General features: G+C 46.3%; 5 protein-coding genes across 5 annotated transcripts; 2 read left to right on the forward strand and 3 right to left on the reverse strand.

Moving 5' to 3' along the window:
- Positions 1-32: 32 nt before the first annotated feature.
- FOBCDRAFT_128963 (uncharacterized protein) lies at positions 33-1,095 on the forward strand (the record flags this gene model as incomplete). The annotated part of the gene is made up of 5 exons (XM_054703645.1): positions 33-304; positions 367-463; positions 511-582; positions 638-899; positions 956-1,095. 5 exons carry the CDS (start codon positions 33-35, stop codon positions 1,093-1,095), a joined length of 843 nt encoding a protein of 280 aa, XP_054559620.1.
- A 619-nt stretch (positions 1,096-1,714) lies between these two features.
- Positions 1,715-3,122, reverse strand: FOBCDRAFT_248537 (uncharacterized protein; the record flags this gene model as incomplete). Its single annotated transcript, XM_059610855.1, has 4 exons — positions 1,715-1,766; positions 1,893-1,953; positions 2,002-2,282; positions 2,329-3,122. The coding sequence occupies 4 exons, from the start codon at positions 3,120-3,122 to the stop codon at positions 1,715-1,717; spliced, it is 1,188 nt and encodes a 395-aa protein (XP_059466885.1).
- A 925-nt stretch (positions 3,123-4,047) lies between these two features.
- On the reverse strand, positions 4,048-4,929 carry FOBCDRAFT_130474 (NAD binding domain of 6-phosphogluconate dehydrogenase-domain-containing protein; the record flags this gene model as incomplete). The annotated part of the gene is made up of 1 exon (XM_059607869.1): positions 4,048-4,929. One exon carries the CDS (start codon positions 4,927-4,929, stop codon positions 4,048-4,050), a length of 882 nt encoding a protein of 293 aa, XP_059466886.1.
- Positions 4,930-5,393: 464 nt separating this feature from the next.
- Positions 5,394-6,866, reverse strand: FOBCDRAFT_130745 (uncharacterized protein; the record flags this gene model as incomplete). The annotated part of the gene is made up of 6 exons (XM_054703646.2): positions 5,394-6,171; positions 6,215-6,246; positions 6,299-6,331; positions 6,390-6,489; positions 6,544-6,746; positions 6,798-6,866. The coding sequence occupies 6 exons, from the start codon at positions 6,864-6,866 to the stop codon at positions 5,394-5,396; spliced, it is 1,215 nt and encodes a 404-aa protein (XP_054559621.2).
- Positions 6,867-9,479: 2,613 nt separating this feature from the next.
- Positions 9,480-12,555, forward strand: FOBCDRAFT_216617 (fungal-specific transcription factor domain-containing protein). Its single transcript, XM_059609458.1, has 6 exons — positions 9,480-9,694; positions 9,832-9,908; positions 9,969-10,194; positions 10,266-10,903; positions 10,969-12,149; positions 12,222-12,555. The coding sequence occupies exons 1-6, from the start codon at positions 9,590-9,592 to the stop codon at positions 12,446-12,448; spliced, it is 2,454 nt and encodes an 817-aa protein (XP_059464349.1). The 5' UTR covers positions 9,480-9,589; the 3' UTR covers positions 12,449-12,555.
- Positions 12,556-13,452: the final 897 nt, after the last annotated feature.

Raw genomic sequence — 13,452 nt, forward strand, 5'->3', positions numbered from 1 at the left:
GACATCAGTTATTTACCGATTCTATAGTTAAAATGTCGATCCAACGCCTTGTTCGCTTCGTCTCGAAAGATGACGGCCAGACTTATTACGGTGCTGCAGATAAAGCCTTTCAATTTGCCAAACCTCTTCAGGCGGGAAGCCCGTTCTCACCTGAGACTCAAATTAGTGACAACCAGCATGGTATTCAGAAGCTCTTATGTCCCATTGACATCGACCATGCTCGTTCTGTTGTTTGCATTGGGCTGAACTACACAGATCATGCCGAGGAAGCAAACATGGCCATTCCAAAGGTGCCCGTGGTTTTGTAAGTATTAAACACTGTTCAGGTGTTTTTCCGTGGATACGTGTTTTGACAATCCTATGCAGCTTTAAGCCAGTGACGGCACTTGCGGGCCCATACGACGATCTTGCCCTGCCTCGAACCTCTTGGGAGAAAGAAAGACTAGATTATGAGTCAGAACTGGTACGAATCACCGATAGCAGCGGCAAAGAGATTACTTACATACTTAGGTAATTGTCATTGGCAAGAAGGCCGCTCGGGTCTCCAAGGATGATGCATTAGACTACGTATTTGGTTATACGGTAAGCTAGTATCCCCGAAAAGCTTGATCCCAGCTCACCAGTAAACTTATCATAGGCCGGAAATGATGTTTCAAACAGAGCATGGCAGCTCGAACCTCACTTAGGCGGAGGCCAATGGTGCTACTCGAAATGCTTCGACTGTTCCGCACCTATCGGACCTGCAATCGTGTCAAAAGACATCCTTGGCTCTGCTGTCGGTCTTGGAATTCGCGGTACCCTCAACGATAACCAGGTGCAAAAGGGCAATACCAACAACATGATCTTCTCAGTAGCCGAGATTGTGTCTTTCTTGAGCCAGGGCATGACGCTGCTCCCTGGTAAGTTCAACGCCATGAGACCGTCTTATCCACTTGAGCCATAATTGACTGTTTAGGAACCCTCATCTTTACTGGAACTCCGGCTGGTGTTGGGTTCGGAAGGACGCCTCAGATTAGTATGAAGGAAGGCGATGTCATCAAGATTGAGATAGATGGCATTGGTGCTATATCTAACAGGGTTGTATATGAACAGTAGCGCCGGAGAATGAATACACCGAGCACGATGACTAAAGAATTAACAAAGCTAATGTCGATGCATTTCGTTCCCCATTGTCCTGTTCTCATGCCATTGAGCATCCACAATCAATGCCCATAGCTGATCCGCACAAATGGAAAGACTCGCACTCTCCTTATCCCAAAGTCGAAGTTGCCGATATGCATCTTGACATGAATCCAAAGCTTTTTGACTAAATTGCCCACCAGTGATACTCGGCATGGCTGAACCCTGTGACATTGGGCTTGTACTGTCACAATTCTGAGTCTCCGGATCGCCTGCGTCCATATAACGAACTACATCCGGCAGATGGCATGCTGCGATGAGAGATAAAGCTGCTGACCAGATATTCCGTGCCAGAAGCCAGCATCCGTAATGCCGAACGGGCTGTTCTGACTGTTGGTGGAGAAACTTCATTGCATAGTACAGAAACTTTGCAGTTCCTTTTAATAGAGCGTCAGCGCTAGCACCTGATTCGTTTGTGTCAGAGCGAGCATCTGCAAGAGCCGCGAGAAAAGGGCGGAACACCAGCATCATAAGCTGTCCTTGTCTATCAACCAGAACCTTTCGCATTCGCTGCTTGATGGATTGCTCCAGGGTTTCAATTGTTCCTGGGGAGAAGTCGGAGGAAAGCTGTGAAGCAACTCGTAGGTCTGCCGGGAGGGAGCTCATCCTATTGACTAGTCAGTTATAGCTCCATGTTAAACAAGGCAGCTCTACTCTCTGAATTCTGCTACCTAACTCATAAGGCTTACCATTCGTTTATCTGACGTTCAAACTCGCACGCCAATGGATAACTGGTGCTTATACTGGATGCTATACCAGACCCAGTGGACTGATCTGTAAAATTATGAGACTCAGACACGGACAATAGTGCGAAAAACATACCACTGTAGAGCTCGGCCTTGATACGTTCAACCAATCTCCGACTGGAAGTCTCAGCTAGGTAGTAATACCACGTATCCGTGTCAAGCTGCGACCCGATACTCGGCCATTCAAACGGCTCAGGAGGCGGTGGCGGAATTGGAGTGCTTTGGATCAATTGTCCAAGCCTGCCTGACTTCAGAAGTCCTAGGTGTGGATAGATCTCTTCGGTTAACTCCAGTTGCATTTTTGCAGTGGCCCAGAGTACTCTGTGGCTAAGTTTCTGCTCCAGTATATCGGGATTCCTGTTCGGTCAGTGACTTACGACTTCATCGGCGAGAGTAGACATACCTTAGTAACATTGTCTCGGCTTTGGCAGCTGCTGTCTCAATATAGCACCAAGCTTTCCACGGCTTCAGAATCCACATCTGATAACTAGCGAGTAGTAACTGTGCTTGTAAGTCTTTGATGGGTGAACCACCACTGTAAGTCGTGACTCCAAGCCAAGGAAGTGCCAGAGAGATATAGCTGGATTGTCCAAGTGGGTGGCTTTCTGGGGCTGTCCTTGACGAGACCTCTCCCAAAGCGAGCACCAAGAGCAAGATTGCCATATCTGGAGGATGCAGTCCTATTGGTAGCTGCTTCTGAACTGGCCAGTTTTGAAGCTCGCTGTCTTTCAGTAGTCGGTCTTCCAAGTCTTTCAAGAAATCAAGGTCCAAGATTGGGGACTTGCTGTGGATATTGACCACATAGTTTCTGATAAGTGATGTCGTGAGATTTGCTGATTCTGGAGTGGAATCCACTAGCATATCGTCTGGCATGACTTGGTCATAATCGAATAGACCAGTTGCTGCATCCGGCCTCACAAACTCTGCCTTTATCGAAGGACTTGGCCCAGGTGTTTCCGAAGTTCCATCGGCGTTGGGTAGCAGCTCATTCCGATACATCTCCCAATGTCGATGCTGGCCACATCTGGCGATGGGCTCTCGAAGCACATTCCAAGACATGATCACATCCCCACTCGGCCACTGACTCCATAATCTAGGTCTCTGCTTTACAACTGACGTGGACAGATTGGCAGTGGACGTGACCAAGGCCCCACTGGCTGTGGCGTCCATGAGCTGTTTGAGCACATTACTCTCCATAGTTTGGATTCTGTCCAGGATGAGCAAGGAAGCTTTGTCTAGGCTTGAAACCCAATGTCAGTTTGGGTACTGCTGGGGGCTAGTCGCGGTCACCTCACCTAGCGGACTCTATGTCTGGATAAGTACATTCTGAGTTGGTCTTGAGGCAGAAGCCACAACTCGGCCGTTGGCTATCACACCGAGATTTCCTTGGGTTCAGTTAATATGGTCCTAAGGCTCTGAAAACGAAGGGATAATAAACCTTGCTCTGCAGACAAGACACGCGTGCAAGGCGCGCTTTCTGGAGTACTGACCCCCAACACGTTTGCTTGGCTCGGCCATATCTTGATGGCCGATGCTACCTAGCGAGAAAAAGAAAGGGTGGAGAAGCTTAGGATTCTTGAGCGCACAGGGTTTTCAATATCACCTCCCAAACTTGTACAATTTATCACCGCTTCGGCGTGTCACTGGAAGGTCTACCTTTGCCTCGCAAACGGGGTAGGTCAAGATCGTCGTGCCATACGTGTAACCCTGCACGGCAAGTTGTTCGCAGTTAGTGGGTACAAATACGTCTTGTGCAATGTATTTCTTGTTTGTTGAATGGAGGGCGAACCTCATAAACCATGGTGAGATCATATCTACAGTGGCTGAAAAATCCACTTTCCCGAAGTTTAACCTTCCGCCAGTGGAATACAGTACGATGATGAACCGCATGAATAGAATTATAAAATACTGAACATCAAGGGAAAAGGCTGAAGAGATTATTTATTGATTTTAATCCTGACTAGGCTGACTTGAAAGTGTATATCCTCTGATGCTTTGCTTTGGCCAGAACTAAAAGCGACATGGGAAAGGTGATAAGGAGGGCAAGTTATGCCAAATCGCTTGAAGGACTAGAGGTCTGTATGAGCTATAGTCACAATATCCTTTTACTCTGTTTATATAATTATTCAGCATATCTACTCGGAGTTTCAGCAAACATTTTATAGATGGCCATCATATCCTCCTCCCCCAAACCATTTTGGTGAGCTTCTCTATAGAGAGAATTGCAAAGTTGGACAAGTGGAGTTTGAACTTTAACGCCTTGCGCAGCCGACTTGATCAGCTCAGTGCTGTTATAGCAGTCTTTGATGGCAGCCTGGGGTGTCCAATCTCCCTTGAGTATCTTTGCAATTTTGACCCTGGAGTATGCAGATGCTAAAGGACTGCTGTTGACGACCTGTGCAAAGGCCTCCAAGTCTAGACCTTGAGCTCGAGCAAGATTCACCGATTCGGCGAGACCCGCTGTCACAGAGACCAAGAATAGGTTGATAGAATATTTGGCCTTTAAACCTGACCCGATAGGACCGCAATAGATCGCGGCAGTAGTGATGGGCTTAACAACGGGTCTGATCTGCTCAGCAACCTCTGGGTCACCAGCCATCATGCCTACAAGTTGCCCCTGCTCAGCTGGTCCTTTACTGCCACTTACAGGCATTTCGACAAACTTCCCTCCCGCACCTTGGACCTGCTGCGCAAGTTCATGGCTGAACGCGATATGCACTGAGCTTGTGTTGATGAGTGTTTTACCACGGATGGCTTTCATGAAACTGTTATCGGGTTCGTTGTCGATCATGGATTGGATTGCTTTGCCGTCGAAGAGCATTGTGAAGATGACATCGGATTTCTCAACCACCTCGGAAGGAGTCTTTGCCGCTTTAGCACCGGCCTCGATGAGGGGCGTACATTTGGCACCATTTCGATTCCACACCGTGACGGGAAATTGTCGACGAAGATTGAGGGCCATGGGCGTGCCCATCGTTCCCAAACCTAGGAAGCCAATTCTCATATTGGCTGGTCTTGACTGAGAGGCGTATTAATAAAATTCTGAGTAGAGAAATGTAGTTTATTCAACGGAATCAATTTGTCTACTGTCGTTTTTATTCATGACTATATGAGTTACCACAAATCACTCTCTTAAAAAAATCCGGACAAGAAATAACTCATTGTACGCCCTTCGCAATACAAGGCGCAGGCACCTAGCGTGTCCAGTTCACGGGTTTCGGTAACTTCATCATGGTTTGGCAACAGCTCAGGCCGATAAATCTACCAATGCCGATGCTAACCGCCTCTAGATATGAATAGGTGCCGAAACATGTTCCAAGATATGATTGCGTCCCCAGTAGGCCACTGGCTCTATGAAAAACTGTGTCGTTTATGTAAGAAATGTGAGAATAGCAGTGACTGATAATATATTATATAATGAACACAGGTGTTAGGGAACTTTCATCTCTTCCGCAACCTTTCCCTGCTCTACTGTGAACAAGACGAGCAGTCGACATTTCCGTCCTTCTCAAAATACTTGGAACCGCTTCGAGACGAAGTGCCAGAGTCTCCCGGATTGCCACTGTAACTTGAGCAAAGACCGCCCTGTGGAAGGGACGCGAAATCACCGAACTGGCAGCTCGGGTTGTTGTCACAGCGCTGCATAAACTCCTCAAAGCTACCAACAAAAGTGTTGAAGTCTATATGTCTTTCAAAGTTTGATAAACTGACGGTAACTGCTTGGTCGCAGAGGACCTCGAATTTGCAGTTGCATGAGGTCTGTGAGGGCGTGTAGGTGGTGCAGATTGGTCCGACTGAGCGGGTCTTAGTGGTGACAGATGTCGTCTGGTCGACCTCAGTGGCGTGCTGGGTGATGACGGAGGTGTCTTGATCGGCAGTGAAGGAGGTCGAAACTGTGGTAGCGTCGGCGGTAGTTGTCTCAGTGATTTGACGTCCAGGGAGAGTGACAGTAACGGTTCTTGTCTTGGCTGGGAGTGTTGTAGTGATAGTCACTGCAGGTCTAGTCTCCGTGCGGACATCAACAACCGTCTCAGGATGAAGCTCAACAGTCTCTGTAATGATAGAACCAGTTCCTTCGATGGTAGTCTCTTGGACACCCATACAGGCACAAGCACTGCTGTACTGCTCGGCATCTGTGCATGATGCAGCATAGGATGGGATGTCTGTTGGCCTAAGGATGTTCTTGGTGGATCGAGCGGCAATAGCACGCTTGGAAAGGAGGCCGAAATAGGTTGTCTCCGTAATGCTAAAAGAGTGTTAGAGTTAGCTTCATTGTAGGAGGTCGATACGTATTCACGTCAGTCTGAACAACTGTTTTGGCCTGTGTTCTGTTAGCCTTTAAATTGCTCATGTGGGTATCTCAATATACTCACGTTAACATCGGTTTCAAGGTAAGGGTCTGGTGTCTAATGCATTCAGCAACATGATCTCATAACGGATGGAAGTAGACTTCCTGATACTTACGATAGTGACGGTGACAGTCTTGGTCGGGGTGATAGCAACGAACACGGTCACAAGGTCGGAAGTAATGCTGGTGGTAGCACTAGATGATGTTAATTTCTCTCTAAAATCGTGTATGTATGCTGCAGATGCTCAAGGGACCTAGGTTTGATCTGACTGTGTCGCAGTCGCCTCATCCGTCTGCGGGCCCAGAGTCTCGGTATCCTTCAATGTCACGGTGGATTGCTCCCCAGTCGCAGTCACAGTCGTCGCGGAAGGGATCGAAGTGTATCGAAGGAATGAGGAACAGTCACTCTCATGAGCGGGCGGCCATCTTCGAGCTCGGCAATTGGACAGCCCAACTGCTTTGAGACATGCGTCCTACAACTGTTTAGCTAGGAAATATCATGGCGCATTAGTTATTGGGAATACCTTGGTGCAAGTGCCTGCATCGGCAGACGCTGATGCGATCAGCAGAGCGGAGAGCAATGTCGCCTTCATTGTGATAATCTCCAACGCCGCACAAATAATAGTTGCTAGGAAGAAAGTACAAGGAAACAATGGAAGCGAGGTACAGAGCGTTTAGAGATGCTTGTGTTTTATTTCTATGCAATCGGCATTTATTCCCGGCCCCTTTTGCGAATCTCATCCCATGAATCTCTTGGTAAGAAGCAAGTGCCATAAAAAGCAGCCTATCTAGAAACTATCGATTTTCAGAAAGGAATCGGTTCTTTACTAGCCAATCCAAAACTATCCTGCTAGCCCCAACCCTCCTAGACTCGATCCTGTTGTCTATAGCGGCGGGGACTAACTTGACGCAATTTCCGATTTACGAGCGTACCCTAGAAAGCCACTAATCGCTGAACGTTCGAAAGTTCATGACCTGAGAAATTCCAAGCAATTTATATTTACTCGTCACTCCGCAAGAGCTTTTTTCTTTGACTTCATGCAAGATTTTATTTCCGACATAGATAGGCGGGAGTGCCATGTCGGCGTCGTCTGGAGTAGTCCGAGGCTTGCCAGTACCTCTGAAGACAGAGAAAGTGGTGTGACGGAAGTCCTCGGCAGGCCTCTCCGGATCTCCAATCTGCACAAACTCCCATCGAAGATGGTGCTGGAGATAAACAATACATCGTCTATTCTCGTTGTTTTGATGTGTCGGAAGCGGTGGTCCAGCGCCTGAGGTACGATTCGAATGGTGAGAAGAACTTGAGCCCGAAAGAGCACCCCTTTGCCTTTTTGGGAAGCGCAGTTGGAGCATCCTTCACCTGAGGGATCCATTCCAGCGAATGAATAAACCTGGCCGATCAGGTTTTCTTCGTCCCGGAACGCCGTGTCAGAGTTCTCGCCATCGCCGCCAAGTCAAAGTTGGATGGAATAGGAACTTCCACCCAGCGCATAGCGATCGTAGATAACATTGATGACATAGTCGTTCCAGGTTTCATTTTCGGTGCTGGTAGGTCCAAAAAAGTCTACATTCTCGGCTTTCTTGTTATTGTCGAAGATCGCCGCGCAGTGCTTTTGCCCTGGGATAGATGTCCTGGATATGGGCTGCAAGGTCAATCTGGAATTGTTTCTCGTCCAATACATTTTCAGGAAGGATTGCGCCTGGCTTAGAAATCAGATCATCGTACTGGTAGCCTAGCTTGGTCCAGTCTTTAACAACATCTGATGTCCAGTACCCAGTCGCCGGAATGTCGGTTTCTATACGATGGAATGGTAAAAGAGGATCTCCCTTCTTCTTATCCTCAACCTTATAACATTCTGCTTGTAGCATACCTTATCAAACCAGGCTTTCCAGTTCAAACACTGGCACATCGCAAGCAAGCGGTCGCTGTTACTGGGCAGTGTTATCAAGGAGTTCCAGCCGAGACACTCCACTTCCCAGTGATGGAGCCTGAAGATCGGGTCAAATGCTGACACAGGAACGTCTGACATGTGGCCAAGACCGTGTCCTCCACTCTGAACTCCCTTCGGCTTCATGTAATTTGAACCGCGGGGAAGGTTCTGTTGAATAAGTTAATACCTCATCAATCGATTCTAGGTCACGTTTCCTTACATATACATTATTATGGATGTACTCCAGCGAAAGATAACCGGTACTTATCTCACGAGCACTCTCGTTCCACCATTTTATGCTAGCAAAGGTTTCCCAGGTGTCCGTATATTCCGAAGAGAACCGACCATTTACAGATTAGGCCAGTGTGCCAGGGTTCTTTGTCTTCTCTTAAATAGAGAGGATACCAGCCCTCCTGGAAGTTGTTAAGGGTCAAGTTGGCTTCGTTACAATTATGAAAACCTTCGACGCTAGTTTAATTTATGCCATCTTCGCTCTGTATACTATAATGACTTATTCCCCTGTTTATATTAATAGTGCACCGATGTTTAGCTGATCCATTAAATCTGTTACTTTAGGCAAGTAAACCTATATAAAACCTAACACGTTTGCCTCCAATTTCTCTAAACCCCGCGATTGCCCCTCTCCCATCCTAAGTATCGCAATACGCCGTCCCTATCTAGTCGCGCCCTCATGGTTTAAGACTATAACTATAAGTTATAAAAAGAATATTAGGGCTAGTTAAAAAGTAAATAAGGCTCTCTAACTGATATATATAGCTAGGTTTAGGCTATAATTAAGGTAACTAATTATAATAATATTAACTTAATAAAGCTTTATTAGCTAAGTATTAATATATATTTTAATAATATTAGATTTTAAATTTATTTAAATATACCTTTTATGCTAACTTGTAGAATTAAGAATAATAATATAGTATATATAAAACAAAAGTAGTACAACTTTTTAAAAATTCCTTCTTTATATTTTTAAATACTTTATTTTAGCCTTAAAATACTATAAAATATTGTATTTAATTTATATATTTACTTAATTTACTTATTATTTATTTTATTATTAATTAGAAACTATAGTTTTAGGTTATTTATAATAATATCAGATATACGGTCTAGGTAGGTGATTCCAGAATTGTGGCACGTGACTGTTGAGGAAGCAATCTGGATGGAAAAACTGTTGTTCCTTAGGTCGGTGCCAATTCCTCCTAAGAACTTTAAAACTCAGTGCGGACGCCTCTGATGGAACAAAGAACTCAATCTCTCTGTCTTCGGCAGACTCTTCTTAGATCTTTCTATTTGTGGCCAACACAACTTGACAACAACTTCGTAGTTATCACTTAACGCCATCGACTTCCAGTGATAACTCAGCAATGGTGCCTATTGTATCCGAGTCGGTGTCGAACCAGGCCAATGAACAGCGCCCGAGGAAAAGAGTTCGCATGGCCTGTAACAGATGTCGGCGGCAAAAACTGAAGGTATGCTGCATGTATTATACGGCGGTAGTGTTTGCGATGGGCACCCTGTGCTTGCCATTTCGAGGATCCATCATCACCTGTTGCTGAGTGTTATGCCTATATGAAGACCTATCATGTTGACTTGCTTGCTATTCAAGTGTGACACCGAACGACCCTGTGCCCTTTGCACTCGCTCGGGTGTCGAGTGCGTCACAGACTCCCGAGATGCTTCCTGGTACGTCCAAGCATAAAGCATCACTTTCCATATTCTTATCCTAACACACAGTATGGATAGGTACAGAGAGCAAGATAGGAGCTCTATTGTTGAAAGTGGTGGACCACCAGCAACGACTACCCCAAGGCCAGGACGAGAATTCAATAATCCCATCACGCCCAACGCCTGGTCAATGGGAACACAATGGCAACCAACTTCCTTCCAGGCAACCGGCCATCTAAATGAGGATACTAGGATTCCTCGGAATAGTCCTCGAGACACGTCAGCTGTAAAGTTGACACAACAAGTATGGCTTTCATCGAAACCTGCAATGACCCAAGTTGATAATGTTGAAGAACTGACATGGAAGATGGCCAGATCCTACAGCAACTGAGCCCTGATACCTCACTGAATACCGATACTTCAGCATTACCGGGGGGTTCAGGCAATAATCAAGCTCTATCTTCAGACGTCGTTCCGATCAATCAGATACTTGGATTAGATTTGCCCTCTAAGCCCGTTTCAGACCATTTGATCAACGTCTACTTCGAATCAGTACACTGGTTCATGGTTTTGTTCCATGAGCCTTCATTCCGACAACGATACGATGCCCTCATGGTGGCAGGTCAAGCCTCGTTGAGTGATACTTCGTTCCTCGTTTGCTTGATGTTGCTTCTTGCTATCGGAGCCAGATATATAGACCCGGCGTCGAACCTCCCTCGTGAGGTAGCAGACACGGACTTGGATGCTCTGCAAAGGAAGCTATTAGACAAGACACGGGTGCACTTACTAGATATCATAGAGGTTGGAGGTGTTGAAGGCGTACAGATCTGTGTTCTTCTGAGCACATTTTATCTCTACCATGATCGGCCGAACCTGGCCTTTGCCATCCATGGCATGGGAGTTAAATGTGCTCACGCCATGTATCTTCACCAAGAGGCTACTTGGAAGGAGCCTACGGCCCTAACCCGTGAGATTAAACGACGAGTTTGGTGGGCATTGTATGTTGTTGACTGGTAAGAGGCGTCGCTACTGCCACCCAAACCTACATCTAGGGGCCAAGCTGGCTAAATATTAGCAGCTTTTATTCTATCATCTTTGGCCGTCCACGCTCTGTTCGGGACGAAGAGTCGAATGTAGCCATGGTCCGAAATCTCGAGGATACAGCTACCCGTCATCCAGCCTTCAACTCCACCGAGAACGTTTCTGGGTCGAGTTTTCCTGTCACTATCTTCTCATACCAGCGTTATAAGTTTCGTCTCTACACGATAGCGGCCCGTGTTATGCGCGACATTTACTTCGGAAACTCTTCCACGCCACTGACATCAGTCTCACAGACCATCCAGTCAATAAGCCGTGATCTCGAGTCTTGGTTCCAGAGCCTCCCACCCGAACTGAAACACTCGAGCGGCAGCGATTCGAATCTGGTGATGCAACAAGACCAGGAACCGCCGAAAAACAATATTGTGAGAATGTTTCGACTGCAAGCCATGACTTTACAGCTGGCATACGATAACATACAGATCCTACTTCATCGTCCATTATTGCAACTTCCCATTGGGTCCGACTCTCTCCAGTCTATCCACAGTATAATAACACGAGCCAGGGGCAGCACGGCAAACGAGCCAGACCTAAGTGCGATTGACGGTACAATATTATCCATGAGTAAAGCTCAATGTTATAAGTCCGCCATTCGGACAGCTTGCCTGAACGTTTCAATTGTTCAAGAGGCGAGGCATACTCATGCGGCATCCTATGTCGGGATACAAATGTTCACGGCAGGCATGGTCCTCAGCATTGCGGCTCTCTCAGCACCGCTCTCGTCAGAAGCTCAACAGGCGAAACGGGCCATCGGGCGGATTGTCTCTACAATGGCCTCAATCGGAAATGAGACACTTCTGTCAGCCCAAAGTCAGCAGGTTCTAAAGCAATTAGTTCGTCTCATCCTAGAAAAAGAGATGAATTCAATCTTTGCGGAAACGACAGGACAATTCGATACTCTTCAACCTGGGAAATCAAACTTTCAAGATCCGAGCCAGCCAATGCCGTGCCAGTCTCCCCCAGTCCCAACACAAAACGCAAGCGATAACCCACAGTCGACTGTCCAAACAGATCCGACCCCTTGTGAGCCAACTGGTGACAGTTCCATGGTCCGGAGATATGACCTTGATACAGCGGATGAGTTTATGCAAGAAACTTGGAATGATATCCTCCCCACAGCAAGCTTTGACTACAGTGAAGGCATATCTTCTGTCCGACAAGGTACGTGAAGTGACGTATTCAATGATCCGGTGGTCCGGCCAATTGTGTCTAATAAACTTACTTGCTGAAAAGTCTTCTCCCAAACCGCATACCCGCAGGTTACTCGTCCCGGTTGGACTGACTATCCAGTCAACCCTTCTCTGTTGACCGAATCTGCGGAGCCAGTGGACAATTTAACAAGGCCATTTCGCTTTTCACCTCCTGGTAATGGCTTCCAAGGGGTTGGCCAAGCCTGGCTTTGGGACGATGGGCCTTTGCAACCTGTCAATATGGATAGCGGTGAGAACTCAACATTTTGATGTAACATGAAATTCTCATTCTGAATTACTACTCTCGAGATTTCCTTGCAAGAGAATTGAACAGCAACAAACTTACCACTACATAAGAAGGAATAAAAACAATACCCTGTTTATTCAAGAATTACAAATTGATTCTCACCCTGTACTCAAATGTTCCGATAAGCTTATTGGCATTGGTACGACACTTGGGATGTCGTAACAATGCGAGACCTCTGGATGTGCTCTCTCTATCATAGACAGAACGATGCGAGTAAGTAAAGACGAACAAAGAGATAAGAACTTGCAGAACTTTGCGGGCCATTTACGTAAGGACCCTAAGGGGTTTTGTTAATCGTTCAGATTGAAGTATGGTCCGCAAAATCTATAGTCGCAGCCCCTTTGCCCTCCCAGGGTTCGATTGTGACACCTTGAATTCCCAGGAAAGAACTCCAAAATAGAACGGCAGTAAATAACGGCTTTTCCTCTAATCTTAACCAGTCATTATGGTTTTCGAACTCATGCAAGCTATATGTCGATGACTAATCCGTGACATCATAATATCAATAGTTCTAACAGCTTGGTCTACCCATATAATTACCGGCATACCGAGCAGTGCAGGTGCTACAAATGGGGTCTAATGGTGCTGGGCTTAACGTTCTAAGACCCTATATCAGCAGATTGTGATGGAGTATCTTCAGTGACTGGCAGGTGGCTGCAATCTTTGAGAACCGATCGAGTACATCAGTTGTCAGCATATGCTAGACTATAAAACTTAATCTATTTGCAGAAATAACCAGATGATTAGACTGGAGACTCTGAGAACATTAAGAGAAAACTGAGGTTTTATCAAGGGTAAATTTTGCCATAACCTCCAACAATTTTACTCTCGAACGAGATTTAAGTCAGCCATAGTAGAACTTGTGCCACGGGCCGGATAAGATATTCACTCTAGTGGATTGATCATGTCGAGGCGCCTATTTCACCACCCCACATTCATTCCATATCTTTAGATACAAAGTGGATTG

Source organism: Fusarium oxysporum, chromosome III (genome assembly GCF_013085055.1).
Source record: "Fusarium oxysporum Fo47 chromosome III, complete sequence".
Lineage (NCBI taxonomy): Eukaryota > Fungi > Ascomycota > Sordariomycetes > Hypocreales > Nectriaceae > Fusarium > Fusarium oxysporum.

Excerpts from the sequence above, each read along its gene's own strand:
- FOBCDRAFT_216617 (XM_059609458.1), top strand. The coding sequence starts at position 9,590 with ATGGTGCCTATTGTATCCGAGTCGGTGTCGAACCAGGCCAATGAACAG. Across the intron at positions 10,904-10,968 it reads GCATTGTATGTTGTTGACTG|CTTTTATTCTATCATCTTTG; the intron begins GTAAGAGGCGTC and ends AAATATTAGCAG. Across the intron at positions 12,150-12,221 it reads CATATCTTCTGTCCGACAAG|TCTTCTCCCAAACCGCATAC; the intron begins GTACGTGAAGTG and ends CTTGCTGAAAAG.